Source organism: Cydia pomonella, chromosome 19 (assembly GCF_033807575.1).
Source record: "Cydia pomonella isolate Wapato2018A chromosome 19, ilCydPomo1, whole genome shotgun sequence".
In the NCBI taxonomy this organism is placed as follows: domain Eukaryota; kingdom Metazoa; phylum Arthropoda; class Insecta; order Lepidoptera; family Tortricidae; genus Cydia; species Cydia pomonella.
This window is the reverse complement of record NC_084721.1, coordinates 13,442,082-13,461,242: the sequence shown is the minus strand read 5'-3', so window position 1 is coordinate 13,461,242 and position 19,161 is coordinate 13,442,082. Positions and strand designations below refer to the sequence as shown.

The 19,161-nt window shown below is 39.1% G+C and overlaps 3 protein-coding genes across 3 annotated transcripts; 2 read left to right on the top strand and 1 right to left on the bottom strand.

The window, feature by feature from the left end:
* Positions 1-62: 62 nt before the first annotated feature.
* LOC133528425 (conserved oligomeric Golgi complex subunit 2) lies at positions 63-5,877 on the bottom strand. Its single transcript, XM_061865811.1, has 6 exons — positions 5,622-5,877; positions 5,305-5,532; positions 4,284-5,130; positions 3,861-4,066; positions 1,996-2,435; positions 63-356 (listed from the first exon to the last, which is right to left on the bottom strand). The coding sequence occupies exons 1-6, from the start codon at positions 5,697-5,699 to the stop codon at positions 83-85; spliced, it is 2,073 nt and encodes a 690-aa protein (XP_061721795.1). The 5' UTR covers positions 5,700-5,877; the 3' UTR covers positions 63-82.
* A 682-nt stretch (positions 5,878-6,559) lies between these two features.
* Positions 6,560-13,129, top strand: LOC133528429 (odorant receptor Or1-like). Its single transcript, XM_061865816.1, is given in 10 exon segments — positions 6,560-7,149; positions 7,152-7,425; positions 8,059-8,193; positions 8,927-9,095; positions 9,551-9,663; positions 9,940-9,958; positions 9,960-10,040; positions 11,239-11,343; positions 11,546-11,701; positions 12,109-13,129. Coding segments are annotated over 10 exon segments (1,203 nt in total). The 5' UTR covers positions 6,560-7,079; the 3' UTR covers positions 12,190-13,129.
* Positions 13,130-13,294: 165 nt separating this feature from the next.
* Positions 13,295-17,982, top strand: LOC133528428 (odorant receptor Or1-like). Its single transcript, XM_061865815.1, has 8 exons — positions 13,295-13,860; positions 14,077-14,217; positions 14,605-14,773; positions 15,037-15,149; positions 15,422-15,521; positions 16,000-16,104; positions 16,566-16,721; positions 17,927-17,982. Exons 1-8 carry the CDS (start codon positions 13,514-13,516, stop codon positions 17,942-17,944), a joined length of 1,149 nt encoding a protein of 382 aa, XP_061721799.1. The 5' UTR covers positions 13,295-13,513; the 3' UTR covers positions 17,945-17,982.
* The last annotated feature ends 1,179 nt before the right edge of the window (positions 17,983-19,161 follow it).

Below are 19,161 nucleotides of genomic sequence, written 5' to 3'. Positions count from 1 at the left end.
ATCTCAGTCTAACATTTCAAATTTTCTTGCTGCTTTTTGGGTTATGAAATGAAAATCTACGGTTAGCGTATAAATGTGCATATCATTTAATATCTATACTTTTTACAGCTTCCGTGACCATAGAGTTAAGTTCTTTATACTTGTGCATGGCGTTGACGTCCACCTGCATTGCCCTCGCTAGGGCACCATAGGACACGACATCTACACTGAGTTGAAGGCGGATTTTCTCCCCATCAGTGGGACCAGAACTATCGCTGCTCTGTTGAGCAGTCTTCTCGCGTATTTGCTTCAGTCTTCTTAGAGACTCTTCTGTTTTCTGAACAGATGTTAGGACATCTTCTACGTACTTGTAATATCTGAAAAAATGTGGTTCATCAATATTTTTTTAGAAATTGCGGGGATCTTTCTCTTTAACTCTCATTAAGACGTAATTAGAGTGACAGAGAAGAATGCCCGCAATTGACGAATTTCGATTTTCATCATTCGTTCCATTTTAAATTGCGATATCTATACAAACATAACATAATAATAATTATTACTGTTCTTAGTTTTAATGACGATCATTATGTGTTATCTACTAGATTATTTAGTTTGACATGTATTCCATTATTTCTTTTTAGTTTCGTTTGTTTCTTAGTTTTTAATTTGACGGTAATTTCGAATTTGTTTTGATTTTGGATAATTATTATTGACGTTTTATAATTAATATATAATATGTTTGCATGCCAAATCATTGAGGATCATAATGTAAATTCATATAGATTAACATAAGAATAATTTTATTTATAGTAGGTACTGTAATTTATCGTTATGAAAATAAATAAATCAAATCATACTAGAAAATGAAAATCATGCTCATGAGAAAAATATATGCTCTTAGGGCCTTCGAATCTGGGGATGCTAGCATTTTACTAATAGCGAATTGATTTGTCAGAACTAGACAGTCTCATAACTCATAACGTACCTAATAAAATGAATCATATGACGTCAATGCTTCCTTATTCTGAGTCATTCATTAACATAGTAATTCTAATCTAACATTTAACGTCTATTCGAGGAAAACCTTCGCAAATAATTGTGGTATTCCCTAGAAACTTTTCAGCGAACCGCACTTATGCTATTATTTATTTAACAAGATGTGCGCACACTCCATGAAGGAAAATCTGGCTTATGACCAATTTCTAAATTGTGGGGGCTACAGTATTAGGCACTGCGAAAAAGGAGTGTAGGTACAGGATTCTAAAGGCTGGGCAACGCACATGTGACAGTCGGCTTTCACAAGATATGTTAGCCGCTTTTCATCTGGCAAACCGTATATTTGTTTGCCACCGACTAGGTATAACATATAAAGTGCCCCCTAATAAAAAATTTGGGCCCGGGTACGTCCTTAAACTACGTCCAAAAGAGAGGTATGGGCATTGTGAATGTCATCTCGCTTTATGTGGTAGGGCACAGCAAGCACTGCGGATGTCATTCCAGATATAGAGCTGAGCCGAACTGGGGAAGTACCTCCACCTTACAGAAAACCGCAGACTAGACCCTACTCATAGTGTTGTGTTCCTGCCGGTGAGTAAGGTTGCCAGAGCTCAACGAGGGGGGGAGGGGGGATGCTAGGGTCGGCAACGCGCATGTAACACCTCTGGAATTGCAGGCGTACATAGGCTACGGAGACTGCTTACCATCAGGCGGGCCCTTCCTGGTGGCGAATACACTAGTCCCAAAACGCACTATTAGTCAATACACTCTAATTTCGAAAGCCCCTCTTCTCATAAGAAACTAGGCCCCAAGACACCATGTTTACAAAAGGGCCCATTCTCGATTTACACCAGAACCATTGCTAACTAGTCCCAAAATACACCTTTCCCAAAATACCCCAAATTGTGTTCACCTGTAGGCGGCAAAATACTTTAATCTCGTAATGCATAGTTCTCAAAACACTAGTCCTTTTTACGGAATGACACAGTAATAATTTACCCATTAGAGTGGAATACTTACGACTCCGTCATAACATTGAAAAGCACCTCGAATATTTCCTGCATAAACGCATTATCTAATCGCTTCCTGCCATTCTCATTGAACTGGTGGATCTCTCTACTGACCACATCTATATATGTGCAAGGTTTCGTCGGCACGCTCCTATTCGTTTTCCTATACAAGCGTGGTATATCGCTAACTTGCTTCAACTGTATGTTGAAATAATCGAACATTTCGTTGACTATCGCCTCTTTTATCTTGTGTCTCGTTCCTTGGAGGGTCTCCTCTGTGGTTTTCAAACTCTGTCGAAGTAGGTCTTTGTTCTGGCAAGGTACTTTTGGTTCGACGGACTGCTGGAACTGGGGTAGCCTTTGGAGGAGCGTTTGAATGTCAACGTAGATGCTAATACTGTTGTCAATTAGAGTTCTATTTACACTGGTGGGTTCTAATTTTGGAGTTCTCTGTAACAAAATGCTAAATTAAATGTTTGCACTGCGACACCAAGAGTAGTCTGTTGCCTTCAAAGCCAAAGGAATGAAGGACACGTAAAGAAGAGGAACATATTATAGACGCAGTTTTGAGCTTAATAATATTTATTTCATCACACTTGCTCGAAAAAGATCCTATTTCATGCAGGTGTGCTGAAGGACAAAGGCCTATTTTGTTCCCGCGGGAGTTGTGGATTGTGAAAAAAAGGTATAACTCCCTAGGGAGTTAAAAGCTTTTTAATTATGATACTTATTCATACAAACCAAGTAGCATAAATGAGTTTTACTTTTAAAATACTGACGTTTATAATTTAATATTTTTGTTTATGTTTAAAATGACTTAACTTGATTAATTTAACAGCCCTTTAAAATATTTTTACATAATTTTCAATCGTGGCTGAATGCCGAATAGGTCTGTACCTTCGATGCCTCACCTGTATACCATATGTCACCGTATTTAAGAATTATTTCGCTTAAAATTTAGTTTTTTCTTCGCAAGTGTGATGAAAAACATTGTGTGTAACGCCGGGAGTAAGAATATTGCAAACTCGGGTCTTTAATTCCCTCGTATCCAAAATTTCATTTACCCCCCTCGTTGCACAATGTACTATCGTTTTGGCTGAAATAACAAGTTTATATTTTTCTAGGTACGTACATGGCGCCGTCTGGCTCCTTATATGTATTAGGAACCGAAAAATAACCCCATCTACTTGTCCATACTGCAGCGCAAAATATAGTAATATTTTGCACTAATTCGGCTTTAAGCGCGATTGGCCGATTGAAAACATTTATATAGGTTGAATGCGGCCGGGCCGGTATAACTCTAGCCTCAGATTATTTAAAAATGTATAATTAGTATGGTTCCAAGCATGAATAATTAATTTAATTATACTGCAGCCAAGTGTTGGGGTGGCACTAAACTGGTTATAAAGAGGAATGATCCTATCCCAAGTACAACACCTACCTAATAATTGCAAAATTATTTAAAAAAATCATTAGCGTCTTTGAATGGCAAAGACGTGTCCCTCTTCGTCCTTCTCACGCCTTATCTGTAGGCTTGGAATAGGAGAAAGCCGCAAGAGTATCTAGCGCGCCAGATAGACTACACATCTTTTTTCATTAGTCTATCTAGCGCGCGAGATAGACTACACGTCTTTTTGCAGTAGTCCACCTCGCCCGCGAAAGACTGCCAGGTGCTTTCATGCTAAACCTATTGAATATGCTTGGAAGGGAGGTGATTTCGAAAATTGTGTATGATGTTTTGATCAAACTATGTTCTTCAATTAATGTAGTAGCCAAGGAACATAGATAAAGGTCTCAAAAATAACATTTTTTTTTTCATTTATAATAAATAGTTACATATTGAATACAAGAAAAGTTAACTGAAACATGTCTGACCTGGGTACAGATGGTGCAGCACCAGGTGGAATACCGGGCCAGCAGCTGCAGTGACAGCTTCCAGAACTTGTGGGCTTGTGCCTCAATGTAAACCCCGTCAGACCAGCACTGCTGCAGGGCAATCCAGCAGCTGTATGTCTCTTTTAGCACCAGACCATCTTGGTCTTGTTTTGTTGGGGCACTTTGAAGGGTTGCCTCGAAACTACCTGATAAAGAAAGTTTAATTTAGTGACAGTAACATAAACATTATCATCTATCTAGGTTTTAGCAAGGACTTGCTAAGGGTACTCTCAGCAACCTACTTTTTAAGAATTAGCACAGGTAGGCACTAGATTCTGACCTTCTAACCCAAAGGGGAAACTAGGTCATATTAGGATTAGTAGTAATCTGTGAAAATATATCAGTCACTTAAATAAAAGTTACCTGCAATCTCTTGAAACCTTATCTGAAAGTACACAGGCAAATTCCATCTCTTCTGAAAGCTCTTATACTCCGCTGTCTCATGCAGCAGTCTCACCATATCTTGGTCTCTGCAGTACTGCTCCAGCTTCCTCACAAACTGAACACTCTCATTATACCGCCTGTAGAATATCTTAGGGTTGCCAGGCGCAAATATAGAAGACAAATTAACTTCCAGCCTACTCTCTACCTCACACCAAAAACAATTGACTAAGAATCTATACTGCTTAACAAGGAAAAACATCTTGGAATGTTCCATTACAGAGTGGAGAAGGTTAAGTTTTGTGTTTAGTAAAGCTAGAATTCGTTCGTAAACTCCTTGGAGACCATCTTTGCTTCGTTGTAGCGCTGGCTCACTTATAATGTCCTGCAGTAAAGGGGCTATAGCCTGCTTTCTTACAAGCATTTCAGTTTCTGTAACTCTATCTAAAGATGCCAGTGTCAATAATGCTTTAAGCATATTGTTTTCATCACTATCATTCCAGAATTGGAATAAAAGATCATTTAAATGTTGTATGAGCTTTCCTCCAATATTGTTGAATTGTGTTTTGTGATCAGATTTGATTAAACTGTCACATTTGGAGATGGAAAACTTCAATTGGTTGTACTGCATAGCTGCCCGGTCAGCTAATGCTATCTGTTCATGTTTTTTCTTATTGGAAATATCTTGTAAAATATTTTCCAGGGTAGACAAACTGTTGATAGTTTGACTGTAGTATCTTAAGAGCTGTTTTTTCTTCTGTAAACCATGTCTTTGGTTGAGCCACATTGATAGCTCTTTCATGGCATCATCTAGGCATTGTTTTACACCCTGAAAAGTTATAAAATAAAATTTTGTTGAAGAATGTCAATTTTTGATAGACAGAAAAATATAGTTCTATGTTATTATGTTAAATTAGCTAATTGAGTACACATACAACACTGCTGAGTACTAATTTATCGTCATGGCATGCTCAATTCAATTAAGATAAGGCAATTCCCCTACCAAAACTTCCCCATTGAGCTGTGTCAGAGGCGTTTGTATTTTCGTGATGGCTTTGTCGAAGCCGATGAGCGTCGCCGACAAATTGACGAAATTAGCGTAGTCCTTGTTAATTAACTCTATCATCGCCAGCCTTAGCACCTTTAAATAAGCGCCCAAATCATCTCGCATAGTCTCCAGAGAAGACACATTCTGGTGCTCCGCGAGGAAGTTATCCACGGAAAAGTTTGTCTGAAACAAACCCAAACAAATTCCAGACACAATCATAACACTATTATCATTCTACTCTAATTTATTACTGATTAAAAAAGGAAGTGTACCTTGACGAAATCGTTTCGATCGAAGCACAACCCGCCCGGCGCCGGGGGCAGGGTAAACCCCGCAGTATCGTTCTCCATATTATTAAATTGTTGGCATTATGTTTAAAAAGGCACTACCATTGAGAGGAATCATTGGAAAATGTTTTAATTATCTATTTAGATCGCTTTCATCGGCGATCATTTTGACACCACTGACGTAAGTCTGACACATCACACGTCAATTGACAGAGATATTCGAGACATATTTTTCACCGAGCGGCAATCGTTTCCAAAACTTCTCTTTCTAAATTAATCCTAATTATAGGGACCGTGCGCGGTGGAGGGTCTACCATCTTGTGGTCTGAATCGGAACCATAAACAGGCACATTTACACGTCAAGTGTTTTCTTGTGCATAGTAGGTTCTGCCATCTTGTGGGCTACATTGGAACAAAAAACATCACATTTACGCCTCGCGCCAAAAATCTGACGGCTCCTGTGCTGCCTCCTATAGTTCATGCACGCTCCCTGTAGCCGGTGAAACAATTTTGTCAGTAGAAGACAATAACCCTTCGCACCTACATACATTTACCTAGTACCAACTTCTCCCTCTGGAGCGCATCCAACGAAGAGCGACTCGAATTTATTTATTTATACTTTATTGCACATAAAATATTAAGTATTCATATTCTCTACCAGTCAACCACTGGGTCAAAAAGAGACTTTTGTTAGGTGCAGGCTTTGTCCAGTCAGCATCAAATAGATAGTGACAGGGAATACTTCCAAATTTACCGCAACATCTACAATAACCAAACCATTAATACCGGTTCGTCCACAGTGATCAAATTCTGCGGGCCATCCTGTCCCTGCCCTAAGCCGCGTGTGGGAGTTATTCTCTGCCGATGTAGAACTGCAGTCTGGTATTCTGGAGCCACGAGTTAGACTCTTTTCTAAGGCGGTGAACTTTTCTAAATTTTTCCTGTATTTATTTCAAAAATTGTGATTTCGTTTAACGGTAAGGCACAGAGAGACAGACCAGACTAGGTTATTTTGCATCTATAATATTACAAATATTACAATAAGGGATATACATATAATGTACCTAATGGGACTATTACGACGCTAATAGCCAGCTAGGCAGCAAACATTGAAGAGTAGTTTACAAAAACAAAGTGGGTTCAGACCAGACCAAACTGGTTGACATCTTAAATCAGTAGAAATGTTTGTTTGTAAGTGTCAACCACTTTACTTTGATACTTAAATACACAATTAACTGCAACACACACTGCGAAATTAACTATTTGATAAGTTACCTGTAATTTTCCTAAGTAATCATTGGTAATAATAATCAACTCTTATTAGAGAATGTATCATTACACCATTATGTTTGATACACTTATCGGTAATTTCCTAACAATTTTCTTACCAGTAGTAAAATATCATTTTAAAATTAGCCTCAGACGTTTACAGTCTTATCAATAATGGTTAAAAACAAAATAAATATCGAAGATCTGTATTTGAGCAGGGCAAAATTTGTTATGTCCTTTTTAGGGTTTGGATGCCCCCTCCAAATGAGTCTATTTTTCAAAAATACTTTAGGTTTTTCATGCTGTCCTTGCAATATACTTTTCTTCTATTCCAAGTGATATATATATGTCAAGTACTGGGGGACCTCGAGGAGATCTCTCAATCGTCGTTTATGCTCCTCACCCATGCTTGTCTGTGTTGTAAGATTACTGTGTTTCACGGTAATATAGAATATTTCAGGGAACTCCTGGCTCAGATGAATTCTGAAATTTTTATGCCTCAAACTGAGGGGCACGATAAGTAAGTCGACTTCGAATTAAATTACTTTTCTTAGAAACATTCTTAATAGATACGATAGCAGTGTGGGATATTACACTTTGTTGGACAATGAGGGTATCGTGATTTTCTAGCTGTAAGAGGTTTTAGAAAATACCCGCACTTGTTTTGATAGTCGGATAGTCACCGTCCCGTGGTTAAAGGTAACCTTTAGCTAACTAGCCTCGTGATTAATTCCTTTGTTTTTGATCATTAATATTGTTTAAAGTGTAATATCAGTAGCTTATTAATCTAACTAATCTGGTAGTGTGCAGTGAATGGAGAATTAATCTTGAAACGCGTTTAACCACCATTTTTGAGTCAACGGCCGGCAGTCCACGTGCTACTTATGAAGTTCAGCTATCGTTTTACTATGTACTATGTAGAGCTAATAAAATCACCGTACACTGTCTTGAACTAACCGTATCATTGTAATCGTATTTCAAGCTCCTAATACCTTGATACTGGCGAAATAGTCCCTGGACTGAAGGCATAATTTTTAAAGAGTGAAGTGATGGAGGTGTGTAATATACAGTCATATCACCGTGTGTCATGATAACTTTAATAGGCACAATCACAGGTGTCTTAACTTAACTGCAATGATTGTACCTATTTCAGAATCTTGAAACTGCAGGCGTCGAGGATCAAGAGACTACTGATGGGCTTTATGGTTAGCTCTCAGACTACTATTATCCTGTTCGCTATTAGAGCACTGTTCGATGATGCTAATAGATATTTTCCGTTTAAAATGTGGTAAGTTTGTATATATATTTTTACTTGAATCCAACAGAAGGGGGTCATGTACCCATTAACGCACAGACGTCGGGCTGATTAAATGAACCAAAAATTAGCTACTTGACTGTTTTTTGTAAATAATGTCAAACGATCTTGATTTTCCTGAGGATCAAATGTCTATATAGGACTCATGGCATTTAAGCAACACAAAGATCAGAAACGAGAGTTGAAGTCTGACGCTCGCACTCGACGATTGAAACGCCTCTAATAAAATGATAAGGTGATGTGACGTCACATCATATACCTAAGTCTGTCCTAAATGTATGGAAGATCAAGGAAATTGCCATTTTGACCCTGAAATATTGCGTTTATGTGTATAGTTGTCATACAATTTATTTTTCAATAAAATGTACCTAAGGAATCGAATTGTACCATTTTCTTTTCTATTTTTGAAAGACAAAAAAAATGTGTTTTTGAGATTACGGAGCCTTGTATTTTTTTATAATCTCAATATAATTTTTATAATGGATGGCTCATTCTCTATCCATGTAACTTAATTTTGTTATAATATTCAACATGTGTCAAGTACCCAATTCGCCTTTATTTTTCAAACAGAAAGGATGAGAAGATCTTTTGTTAAAATGTTGTTTTACTGCGTGTGATTTGTGCCCCATAAGTATCTACCTGATGTTTTTTTATTCACATAATAATTCTCACTGAATACTAAAAAAAGTATTGTTTCTAAAAACAGGATGCCGGTCAGTCCAGACCACTCGCCGCAGTACGAGCTCGGCTTCCTGTTCCAATTTATAACCCTCTCCATGAGCGCGTTCATGTACTTCGGCGTGGACAGTGTCTGTCTTTCCATGGTCATCTTTGGGTGTGCGGAGATTGACATTATTAAGGAGAAGATTATGAACGTAAGGGCGCTTTCATACTTTTACCGTGAACGTCCGCGTGTGTTATTGGCATGTGAGCGTCCGCAATCACACAGGCGCGGCTACTTGTAATTGTAATGTACAAATTTTTTTTATTTATTTATTTATTAAAGTTCTAAACATTAAATTAATCGCAGAGTTTCTTATTTCTTAACTGCTAAGCCAAAGATGGCTTGTTTACAGCCAGAGTTCGGACTACTAGTAATAAACGAGCATCTATCAGAGTTTCACTCAAGTACTTGCAGATATGTCACCATGTCAACGGCATGACGGCAACGGTAAAAAATATCGTTGACATGGACGTCGAAGGTAAAGCGTTAAGAGGAAAGGGGACGGTTGCTTCTCCATACAAACGTAGTCCCCATTTGGCCTGACTCTAAGTTTCAGCTCTGCTAAATTCATGATGAATTAAAATTTATGGTGAAAATGTTTTGTAGGTTAAACCAATAGCAGAACGACTTGTCAACCGGTCCATTACCACCAAGAACGTTTTGGATGAGCACTACAAAGTTTTGATCGAGTGTGTGGCGCAACACCAAGCCATAGTCAAGTAAGCATTTTCATCAGGGGTGGCGTTAGGCGTGAACGTCGTAGGTGACCGCCCATTGCGGTCCCCGGGGTCCCCTTTCCTTGAAAATGTAGGTACTATAAGAGTACCTACCTAGGGCTGTTCTGGATGCTCTGGTCCTGTCATTGGAGTTAAGAAGAAGAATCTTAATGATAATAACCGCATTTGCAGATTGCCTATCCATTGCTTCGATCATCTTAATCACAGTCGTCCTACCTACTGTTTTAGACTAAGTGACTAAGAGGTGTTGTTTTTCAGGTTTGTTAATCAGGTGGAAAGACACGTTCCATTTGTACTTGCTCTTCCAGCTCAGCGCTGGTGTCGGGTTGATCTGCATGTCGGCTTTACGCATAGTTGTGGTAATAATACTTACTCAGAACAAGTACATAAATTGGTCCTCATAGCATTTGCATGTCACCTATGGACATAAGTGCAAACGTTTCTGATTCAATCACACTGTACTATGTTATTTTATTGGACCAACACGAAATGATAAAATACAGTAAGCAATAAAATATAGTAACTAAAGCACCTATATTATAAAACATAAAATAAACGAATAAAATAAAAAATGCTCCCAAGGTCGTCACTATGTTAAGGTGCCCAGAAGACTGACAGCGTTACCCCTTATTTGGATGGCCAGACTTAGTCTCTGGCCGAAGTAGCTGTCCCTTTGAACAGCATTTCGCGCTGGGCCCGACGGTCCCAGAGTTTCGACGCCAAACGGCGCAAATATGTAGCCCTCGCCGAGGACAGCATATTTGCGCCGCTGGTATTGTTCCGCCGTTGTGGCCGCAGCCCCCGCCTTGACGGAGGTTGCCTGTAGGTGAGCAGGCGCAAGCGTGTCAACGCAGGTGGTGTCCCACACAAGCGTCCTCCCTTGCGATCATAGAATGGAGTGTCATCCCGTCGGGCCGCTTGCCATCGTCGCGTGCGATACTTACCGTTCGGCTCAAGGATGGTCGGCAGTGGCACGCTTACGGAGACAAGCGCCCTCCGGATAACATCATTCAAGGACGCGAGATAGAAGATGCGACCCGCGCTTCTTTGGCAGGATAAGCCGTGGTGGCCCAGCTCGTTAGCCATTGGTTTTGGTGCCCAGTCACAAAGTATCCTTATTTGAAGTGCTAACTTGACTGATGATGATCAAGTTAGACTTCAGATAAGAATATTGACTCCAGTGCGATGCTTATTGTCAAAGTCAAAGCGATGTTTACTAATAGAATAAGCCTTAGTTATTTGGCCTGTGAGACAATGATACCCCATCTCAACTTTATTTTGTCCATTATACTCGTAATATTTTGCATGCGGATCCGCACGCCGGCGCCGCTCTGGACACGTAGCCAACGTGCCAATCGTTAACGCTCCGTAGCGTAGCGTAGTCATCTCTCTCCAATCTATATTCCATATTAGTGCGACAGTGACAGTTGCGTTTCGTTCGCTACGGAGCGTTAACGATTGGCATGTTGGCTACGCGGGCTGGTATGCGAGCGTAACATCGCTATATTGCTTGCAGAAGTCGGGTTAAATAATTTGGCAAATCGTTCCTTTGCACAGGTGGACTGGAAGACTATCCAGTTCATGTCACTGATGATGTACATTGTGGTGATGATCAGCCAGCTGTTCCTCTGTTGCTGGAGCGGCCACGAGCTTACTGCAACCGTGCGTATACACTTCTACCTCCTCCGCAAACCTTAAACCTGCCAATTTATGTAACTTTGCAAACCCAAATAATAAAGTGATACTGTTAGTGACATTTACCTAATAGACGGATTAATATATGACCCGCGGCCTGTTGCCTTCCCCCATCTCTAACTTTGAGCAATTTGCACATTAGGGATGTGTTATTAAATATTATTGCCAGAGCTTGGAGCTCCATACGGTGGTGTACGAATGCTGCTGGTACGAGCAAGACGTCCGCTTCAAGCGCGCGCTGTTGTTCACGATGCTGCACCTGGGCCGGCCGATGGAGTTCCGAGCCGGCGGCTACGTCACGCTGTCCAGGCAGACCTTCGTTGCGGTATCTATACTACTTGATGCTTATGCTTTCCTGGTGCAAAGGTAGACTTAAATAGTACGGACTATAGAGGGCTGATGCATAATTCATAAAGATAATTTAATTTCAAATCTGGCAATGGCTCCTCTAGTGCGCGTATTGTGAGATTTACGAAAGTGTCGCTAATTAATTAACTGTTCGTGTGAACTTTGCACCACGCGTGCAGTGCGCGAGCGTTTTGCGAATAGCGGGTTAGCAAAACATCCTAGTGCTCGACATGCTAATGTCCAATAGATGACACCCTCCTGTAACCTATATTGACAATGAACTTTTGAATAACATTTTGGTCGCCACCTTAAAACATTCTAGGTATAGTATATAATGTAGTCAACTTAATAGTTCGTTTTACTTATTTATTTATTTTGTTCCAGATTCTACGCATGTCCTATTCGTATTTTGCTGTATTACAGCAAACTAACAGTCGAAACGAAGCTTTAGAATTAGAAAACTAAACTAGATACAAACTCGAGCTATTCGTACTTAAAAAATAGTTACACATTTAGCAGCAACAAGCAGTTTTCATAATGCAAGTTTACATTAAATACACGTTAAGTGAAATCAAAGTTATTAAACTCATAAATTGTCTCTCGCTTAGCAATTTATTCGTCGTTTTGTATATTGCTATTACAACTATTAGAACTGTGCTTACAATTATCAATCTTTGTCAATTTAATTGCAATAAGCGGGGTAGCTAATTCGCACCTTGGAGTTGTAAACAAATCGAATTACAGTTAGAAGTTTTGAATCAAGTTTCAAAGTTTGCTCGTAGGTAAGAATACAGTATGTTATTATTATTTTTATTTTTATTATTACATGAAATAAACTTATAATCTAATACAGTTCCCTGCAAAACTGTTTGCACAGTTTGACTGCAGGCGCGAGTCTCTGTTATAAGTACTTATATACATAATCAATGTAACATATTATTAATTAAAACTAACACCATAAATATAACTCACTTCACTTGAGTGACATTTGCAGGCACAGGCATACAATTGTCACCCAAGTGTTTCCATTAGGTGCAGCTTTAGTGTTTTTTTAAATTTAATTTTATTGGGCTCAAGTCTGATATTTTCAGGCAGACTATTTAAAAATACGGCAATCTTTTTCTTAATGTTCTATCTCCCTAATAGTTGGTAACGCGGGGTATTTCATATTTTTGCACAGCCACTGATCTTGTATTATGTTTATGTTCTAATCGTGTCGAGTTATGCACCTTATTGCTGTGGTTGTTAACAGCTAAGAGGTGTTGTGTGCCGAGCTAATATATCTAAAACGGAGATGTTACAATTACCTACAGGCAACTTGGTTTAAAAAAAAAATTATACTTATACTTAACCTATTTCAATAATTTTATCGTATGATGATAATGGTAAACTGCATATTAACTATTAGCGATAGTAACATAAAATAATAGAGGTATTTAATTGTGTGCTTCTGATTTGTCATACAAGATAGAAAATCATAAAACCTGGCTGGATTGGATGTTGATTACGAGTAGATTCCTCTACTGTATGTGTAGGTATAGAGTAGACTATATAGACGAAAATACACAAAAATATGTTCCCACTATGGAGATCAGCATGTTCTAAAACTTGTAATGGCGCTTATGAAAAAATCAACTAAGTACAAGTACCTACAATTTATAGGCTATGAAATTTAAATCGGACATGTTTGGGCCATCAGCAATATATACATTCATAGGAACATCCTGTAGTTCTTCAATCCGTATAAAACTGCCACTAAACCAATCATCCCAAGCAACCTACATTCAACATGACGGTGAGCACGGTAGACAATGTAACTCTCTTCCTAAACCGTCCTCGAAACATCCTCTTATATCTTGGAATATGGCTCAAACCTGCCAACTATGTCTCTTTATACGTCGCCTATGCCATCATAGTCATGTTGACCCAGTATTCCTTCGTCTTCTTCGAGTTTATATACATAGCTTTAGCCTGGGGAGACATGGACGCGGTGACAGAAGCTTCATTTCTGCTATTCACTCAGGCGTCTGTATGCTATAAAGTTACAAGGTTTATGATAAATAAGGATAACTTGGTTTTTCTCTTGAGCTTCATGGAAGAGGAGGTATTTCAGGCGCAAAACGAGAGACATGTAAGGTGAGATGTTTTCCACGCGTTCTTCACATTGTAGACTATATTTCACTCTCACCTTCACGCGTGTAACTTTAAAGTTCTTCAGTATTTTACCAAAGGATTTGTGACTAAACCTAGAAAATAGCGAATCCTTTTTATCCTAACGTAAAACAGTGCGTCCAAGAACTTTTGAGGAGCGACGTCGCCGATCCGGTTTTTAATCCCGATTTTGATCGACAGATGTCTCCTGAATCAGTCTATCATGATAAGACGCCTGTGCCTGTTTTTCCTCGGCAGTGCACTGACTACTTGCACTTTGTGGGGACTAATGCCCGTTGTCGACAGCACTGGTGGAGAGCGTATCTTTCCCTTTTTGATCTGGTACGTGACTGAATGACTTTTCTAGCCATTATATTTTGTATAGAACGATTAGCCATAGCTTTCATTGCAGATCGAATCTACTATATGGGGTATTTATGCTTTTTCCCATACACCGTTCTATGTTCACATAGACGCAAGCAAAATGGGACTCGGAGCCATCATGTTACAAGATGCTGGTCGGTCTTGTGCTAACTACATTACTCAATCAAGTTTATTAAATTCGAATACGGCATGAGCTGGCCAATACCGCTAGATATTTCTGAGCTTTCTGTATTCAGGGACCCTAAGCACTTTCTTTACCCGGCTTGTTTCTCATGAAGTTAATAATGTGATATTATATTTAATTTATAACATAGGTACAAACTCATGATTGCATTGTATTTGCAGGATGCCAGTAGGACCAGAGAAGTCACCGCAGTACGAGTTGGGCTACTTTTACCAGATGGTGGCCATCTACATCAGCGCCTTCCTGTTCATCGCAGTTGATAGTGTCGCATTATCTATGATCATGTTTGGATGTGCGCAGCTGGAGATTATCATGGATAAGGTACAACAGGTACGTGATATAAAGGTGATATTAAATTAGCTAGGTATATGACCTGTCTTGAGGAGTGAGAGTGCAAGTTAGTTACTTAGTTAATCTCAAATTTAAGCGCTGTTTAGAAACTTTAGTAGGTTTTCAAGTGAAGATGTTGGCTAAGTATGGGGTATCGGAAAGTTTGATTCTGTATGAAATTTTTGGAAATTCAGAATGTATTTTATAGCATGTTGAGTCTTGAGTCTTTGTTTTTAGAGTAAGTGAATACGCATATTTTGCAGATAAAACGAGTGCCAATGTCAGGCAAGGTCAAGAAGCAAGATCGAGAGCAGCTTATACAAGAGAATAAAGTTTTGTTCGTGGAATGTCTCAAGCACCATCAGGCGGTGATACGGTTAGCATGGTTTCCAATAAACGTCTTTTCTCGCCATTAGTCATGTAATGACGGGTAATCTCAGTTGGAACCAGTTGAAACAATTTACTACATTAAGTAACGTTATTTTAACCGAAATTGACCACTTTTCTTAAAGTGATTGTAACTATTTACCCGCCGATTCATTGAACTCAACAATTAAGTTAGAGTTTAATTTGTCAAGAAATCATCTTCTTGTTCTTATTTTCAATGCCTATTTAGTAAATATAATGTTATTGTAAGATATATTTCAGGTTCATAGAGTCGGCAGAGGACACGTACCACGCGAACATATTCTTCCAGCTAAGCGGGAGCGTTGCCATCATCTGTATCATTGGACTTCGGATTACAGCAGTCAGGCCACATTTTTACATTTCGTCGGCTAAAGTCCCACACCTCGTAACTCCATTTCAGAGATATTAGGGATTTGGGACTTTAGCCAACAATACCTAAAGTTGCTCCTCGAGGAGTTACGAGGACTTACGAGGTTTGCGACTTTAGGCGGGGTTTTTTGATTGAAGTATTAGGATACTTTAATCAGATCTAGGGATCTGCTTTACGACTCCTCGCTATTTAACACCGTTAGTTACCTACTCACGTCCAATTGCTGGATTAAAAATTTTTTTTAACAAAGATTCCCTGCACCACGAAGTTAGAATACCGAAATTACAACCACACCATCTCTTTCGCTTGCAAAGATCGAGTGATAGAGATAGAAGGAACCATGAAGGAACTTCCTCATTTTATAAGTGATTGATAGCACTAAATCGCCATCTTATTCAGCAGGAAAGTATCATAGAGAAGATAATAATTCTATTTTGATGATTCGCAGACAACGCCAGGCAGCGTGCAGTTCATCTCAATGCTAAACTACATGGTGACGATGCTGTCGCAGCTGTTCCTTTATTGCTGGTGCGGCAACGAACTGACAATACGAGTAATTTTTAATTTCTCAATTCGTATATGTGAGATTATATCGTTATTTAAATATTATTTCACCGCGAAATGTCCATGCCATGTCTTTCTTGATACTCGTAAGCTTCTGTTTTACGGCCTGATATGCCATGACGCTGATGTTGTCCTTCACTTGAACCACTTAGTCAACTAATATTAGTTTAAGTCACAAGTCATGCGGGATAATATCTTCCGTCTGTATCCCACAGTAGATACCACATTAGAAAGAGGTGGTGCATAGGTAGTCAAAGCCATCTTGCGCGGTGAGATCTTCTAGAAATCCTGGCCTACATTACCTATATATTTTCTTCTCCCTTTCAAGTTTCATTATTACTGCCTGAATGTTTTCGTCGTGTCCTCAAAGGGGTCAAGCTCTCTTTACTTGTCTCAATTAATCGTATTTTTTATGCATGGGCTATAGAACAACTGAAGTATTATTTCTAGAGCGAGATTCTCCGAGAAGTGATGTATTTGTGCCCGTGGCACGAGCAGTCCAACAGCTTCCGAAGATTGCTCTGGGTGGCCATGGAGCGGATGAAGCGGCCAATCATCTTCAAGGCTGGACACTACATACCGCTCTCCAGGCCGACTTTCGTTGCGGTAGAATCCAAATTAATTAACTGTGCTAAGTACAATAGTACCTTGTTTGTTGTACAGTCGCCATCAGATATATCGCAGCGACCAATGTGCTCACAAATATCTGAACACGCCTCTATTGTCAAGGCCTTAGAGTGCGTGTTGAGATATTTTTGAGCACCTCGGCCGTTCCGATATATCTGATGGTGATTGTACTTTTGGGGAAGTGACCGGAGTGTGAAAGTGAGCGGCGGCGACCAGTGGGGCGTGCAACCTGCATGTTAATCGAATTCAAACATATACAAGTGGCTTCAGTGCATGCAATTCAAATCCCTTGGGACGCTCGAAGCCATTCTATAACATTTAAAACTTTCGCGTCTTGAACACATTAAAATATATCGTCAGGTGACAAGCAAAATTCACTAATTATCACCACAAGTTCATAGCCATAACGAACCATATTTTTTTTTAAATGTGAAATTGACTTAAACTCATATAACTTTTTTTCCTTCTTTTGGCCTCAGAAATGCGTGGTTACAATCTCTCGGGTTCCTCGTGAGCACCTTGTATAGTCGATATTGTTATATCGTCAATTTCTTATAAGGTCCATATTCCTATGTGGTCCACACTCCACAGTGTTCGTCTCTCGAACTCCATTCGCATGTCTTGTATAGAAAAGTGCTAAGGCGATATAGGAATGGTGACATTTAGCACTTTACTACTTTACTTAGGAATGTGGACGAGTTAACCGGTGTCCGAAACTATGCAAAATTGAACTTTATTAGTTTGAAATAAAGCTCAAAATCAGGTGGGAAATATATTCCCCTCTGCCTTAACTATAAAGGTTTAAGAAGTTAAGAAACAGTAGACCATATGGCAATGAGGACAACTTAAGGTAACGATTGGCTGGTCGTGGTCGGGGATAATGCATGGGCATATCCCAGCAAAATGTCAAAACAGAGATTTGTATAACTACCCGACAAAAATTCTATGAAAATTCCGCGATAAACCAGATTTAAGTATGTTTTTATACGAAGCCATTCTGTAAGTACGCCTCGCCGGAGGCGTCGCTGTTCGTTCCCCACTGATGTGCCGTACACTTACAAGTTACTTAAAATATTAATTTATCTTGCTAGTATTTTTAAAACAGCTTGACAGCTGCCATCTCAAGGCAATTTGCGTTTTAGGAGTACTGTACTGTAAAAAATAATTGATTGCATCATTTTCAGATTTTACGGTCGTCATAATTCATACTTCGCCGTCCTCAACCCAAACCCGGAACAAGGAGAAATAACACCACCATCCACAAATTAGTTGTTTATTTATAAACCGCGTATCACATATGCGTAGTGTACAGTTACGACATTTTAGGCAAAAGTGTGCTTAGTTTATGAAAATTATGAAAAATACACTTTTTTGTAATACTCAACGACACTTAACTTATAATAATTTAGTCGAATAGATAAATTCGTGCGCTTAAATTAACATCTTCAACAACAGCGACAGCGAAGTGAAAACAATTACAACCATGGTTTAGAATTTGATTTGCGATTCGTGTTGGAGAGAGGAACGCTTGTATGTACCGTCGCCATCAGATATATTAGAGCGGCCAAGGTGCTCAAAAATTTTCTGAACACGCACTCTAACGCTTGGACAATAGTGGCGTGTTCAGATTATTTGTGAGCACCTTGGCTGCTTCTATATACCAGATGGCGACCGTGTACCGAACTATTTGGGCACTTTGACTGCTACGAAGTATTTGACGCTGACTGTACAAGGTCTCCATTCAATCCAATATCTGTGTTGGGCTGTGTTTAAAACTATCATTTTTAAAACTACCTCCTTTTCTTATATTACAAGGTCCTTAAAAAGATGTACACATTTGGCCAGCGTTATCCAATCTACATACCTACTTAATGCGTTAGAACAGCCAAGAGTTATTGTGAATTCGTTCCACCGGATTTTCCCCCACTAGTTAGCACCAAGTTGTTACCAGTGGGATTTTTAACTACTGAGATTTTTTTCCCACCGTGTCTTTTTTTGTAATTACTGAAAAAAAAACCAGTAGTAATCACAAAACCAATTTGGTGGCAATTAGTGGGAATAACCATTCCACCGCATTGCTACTTACGTCCTTTAGATCGGCTGTGTACACCAGGGCTAAGGGATGCTCAGTCTAAAGCTTTCTTATGGAAAAAAATGAATATTCAAGTCCAGACATTCAAAGTAGGTACTTATACCAAGCGATATTTTTTTTTAATAAATTGGTACAACGGGCAATGACACAGATATTATTAGATTGAATAAAAGCACACGTACAAATGCGTCTGAGGACATAAAAAGATAAGTATCATATCAATAAGCGTACGAAAAAAAAACCGCTGATATTTTTCTAGATACTTACCTTAATATATCCTAATCAAGCACAATAAAGCATCATTCACAATCTCGAATTTCATTTAAC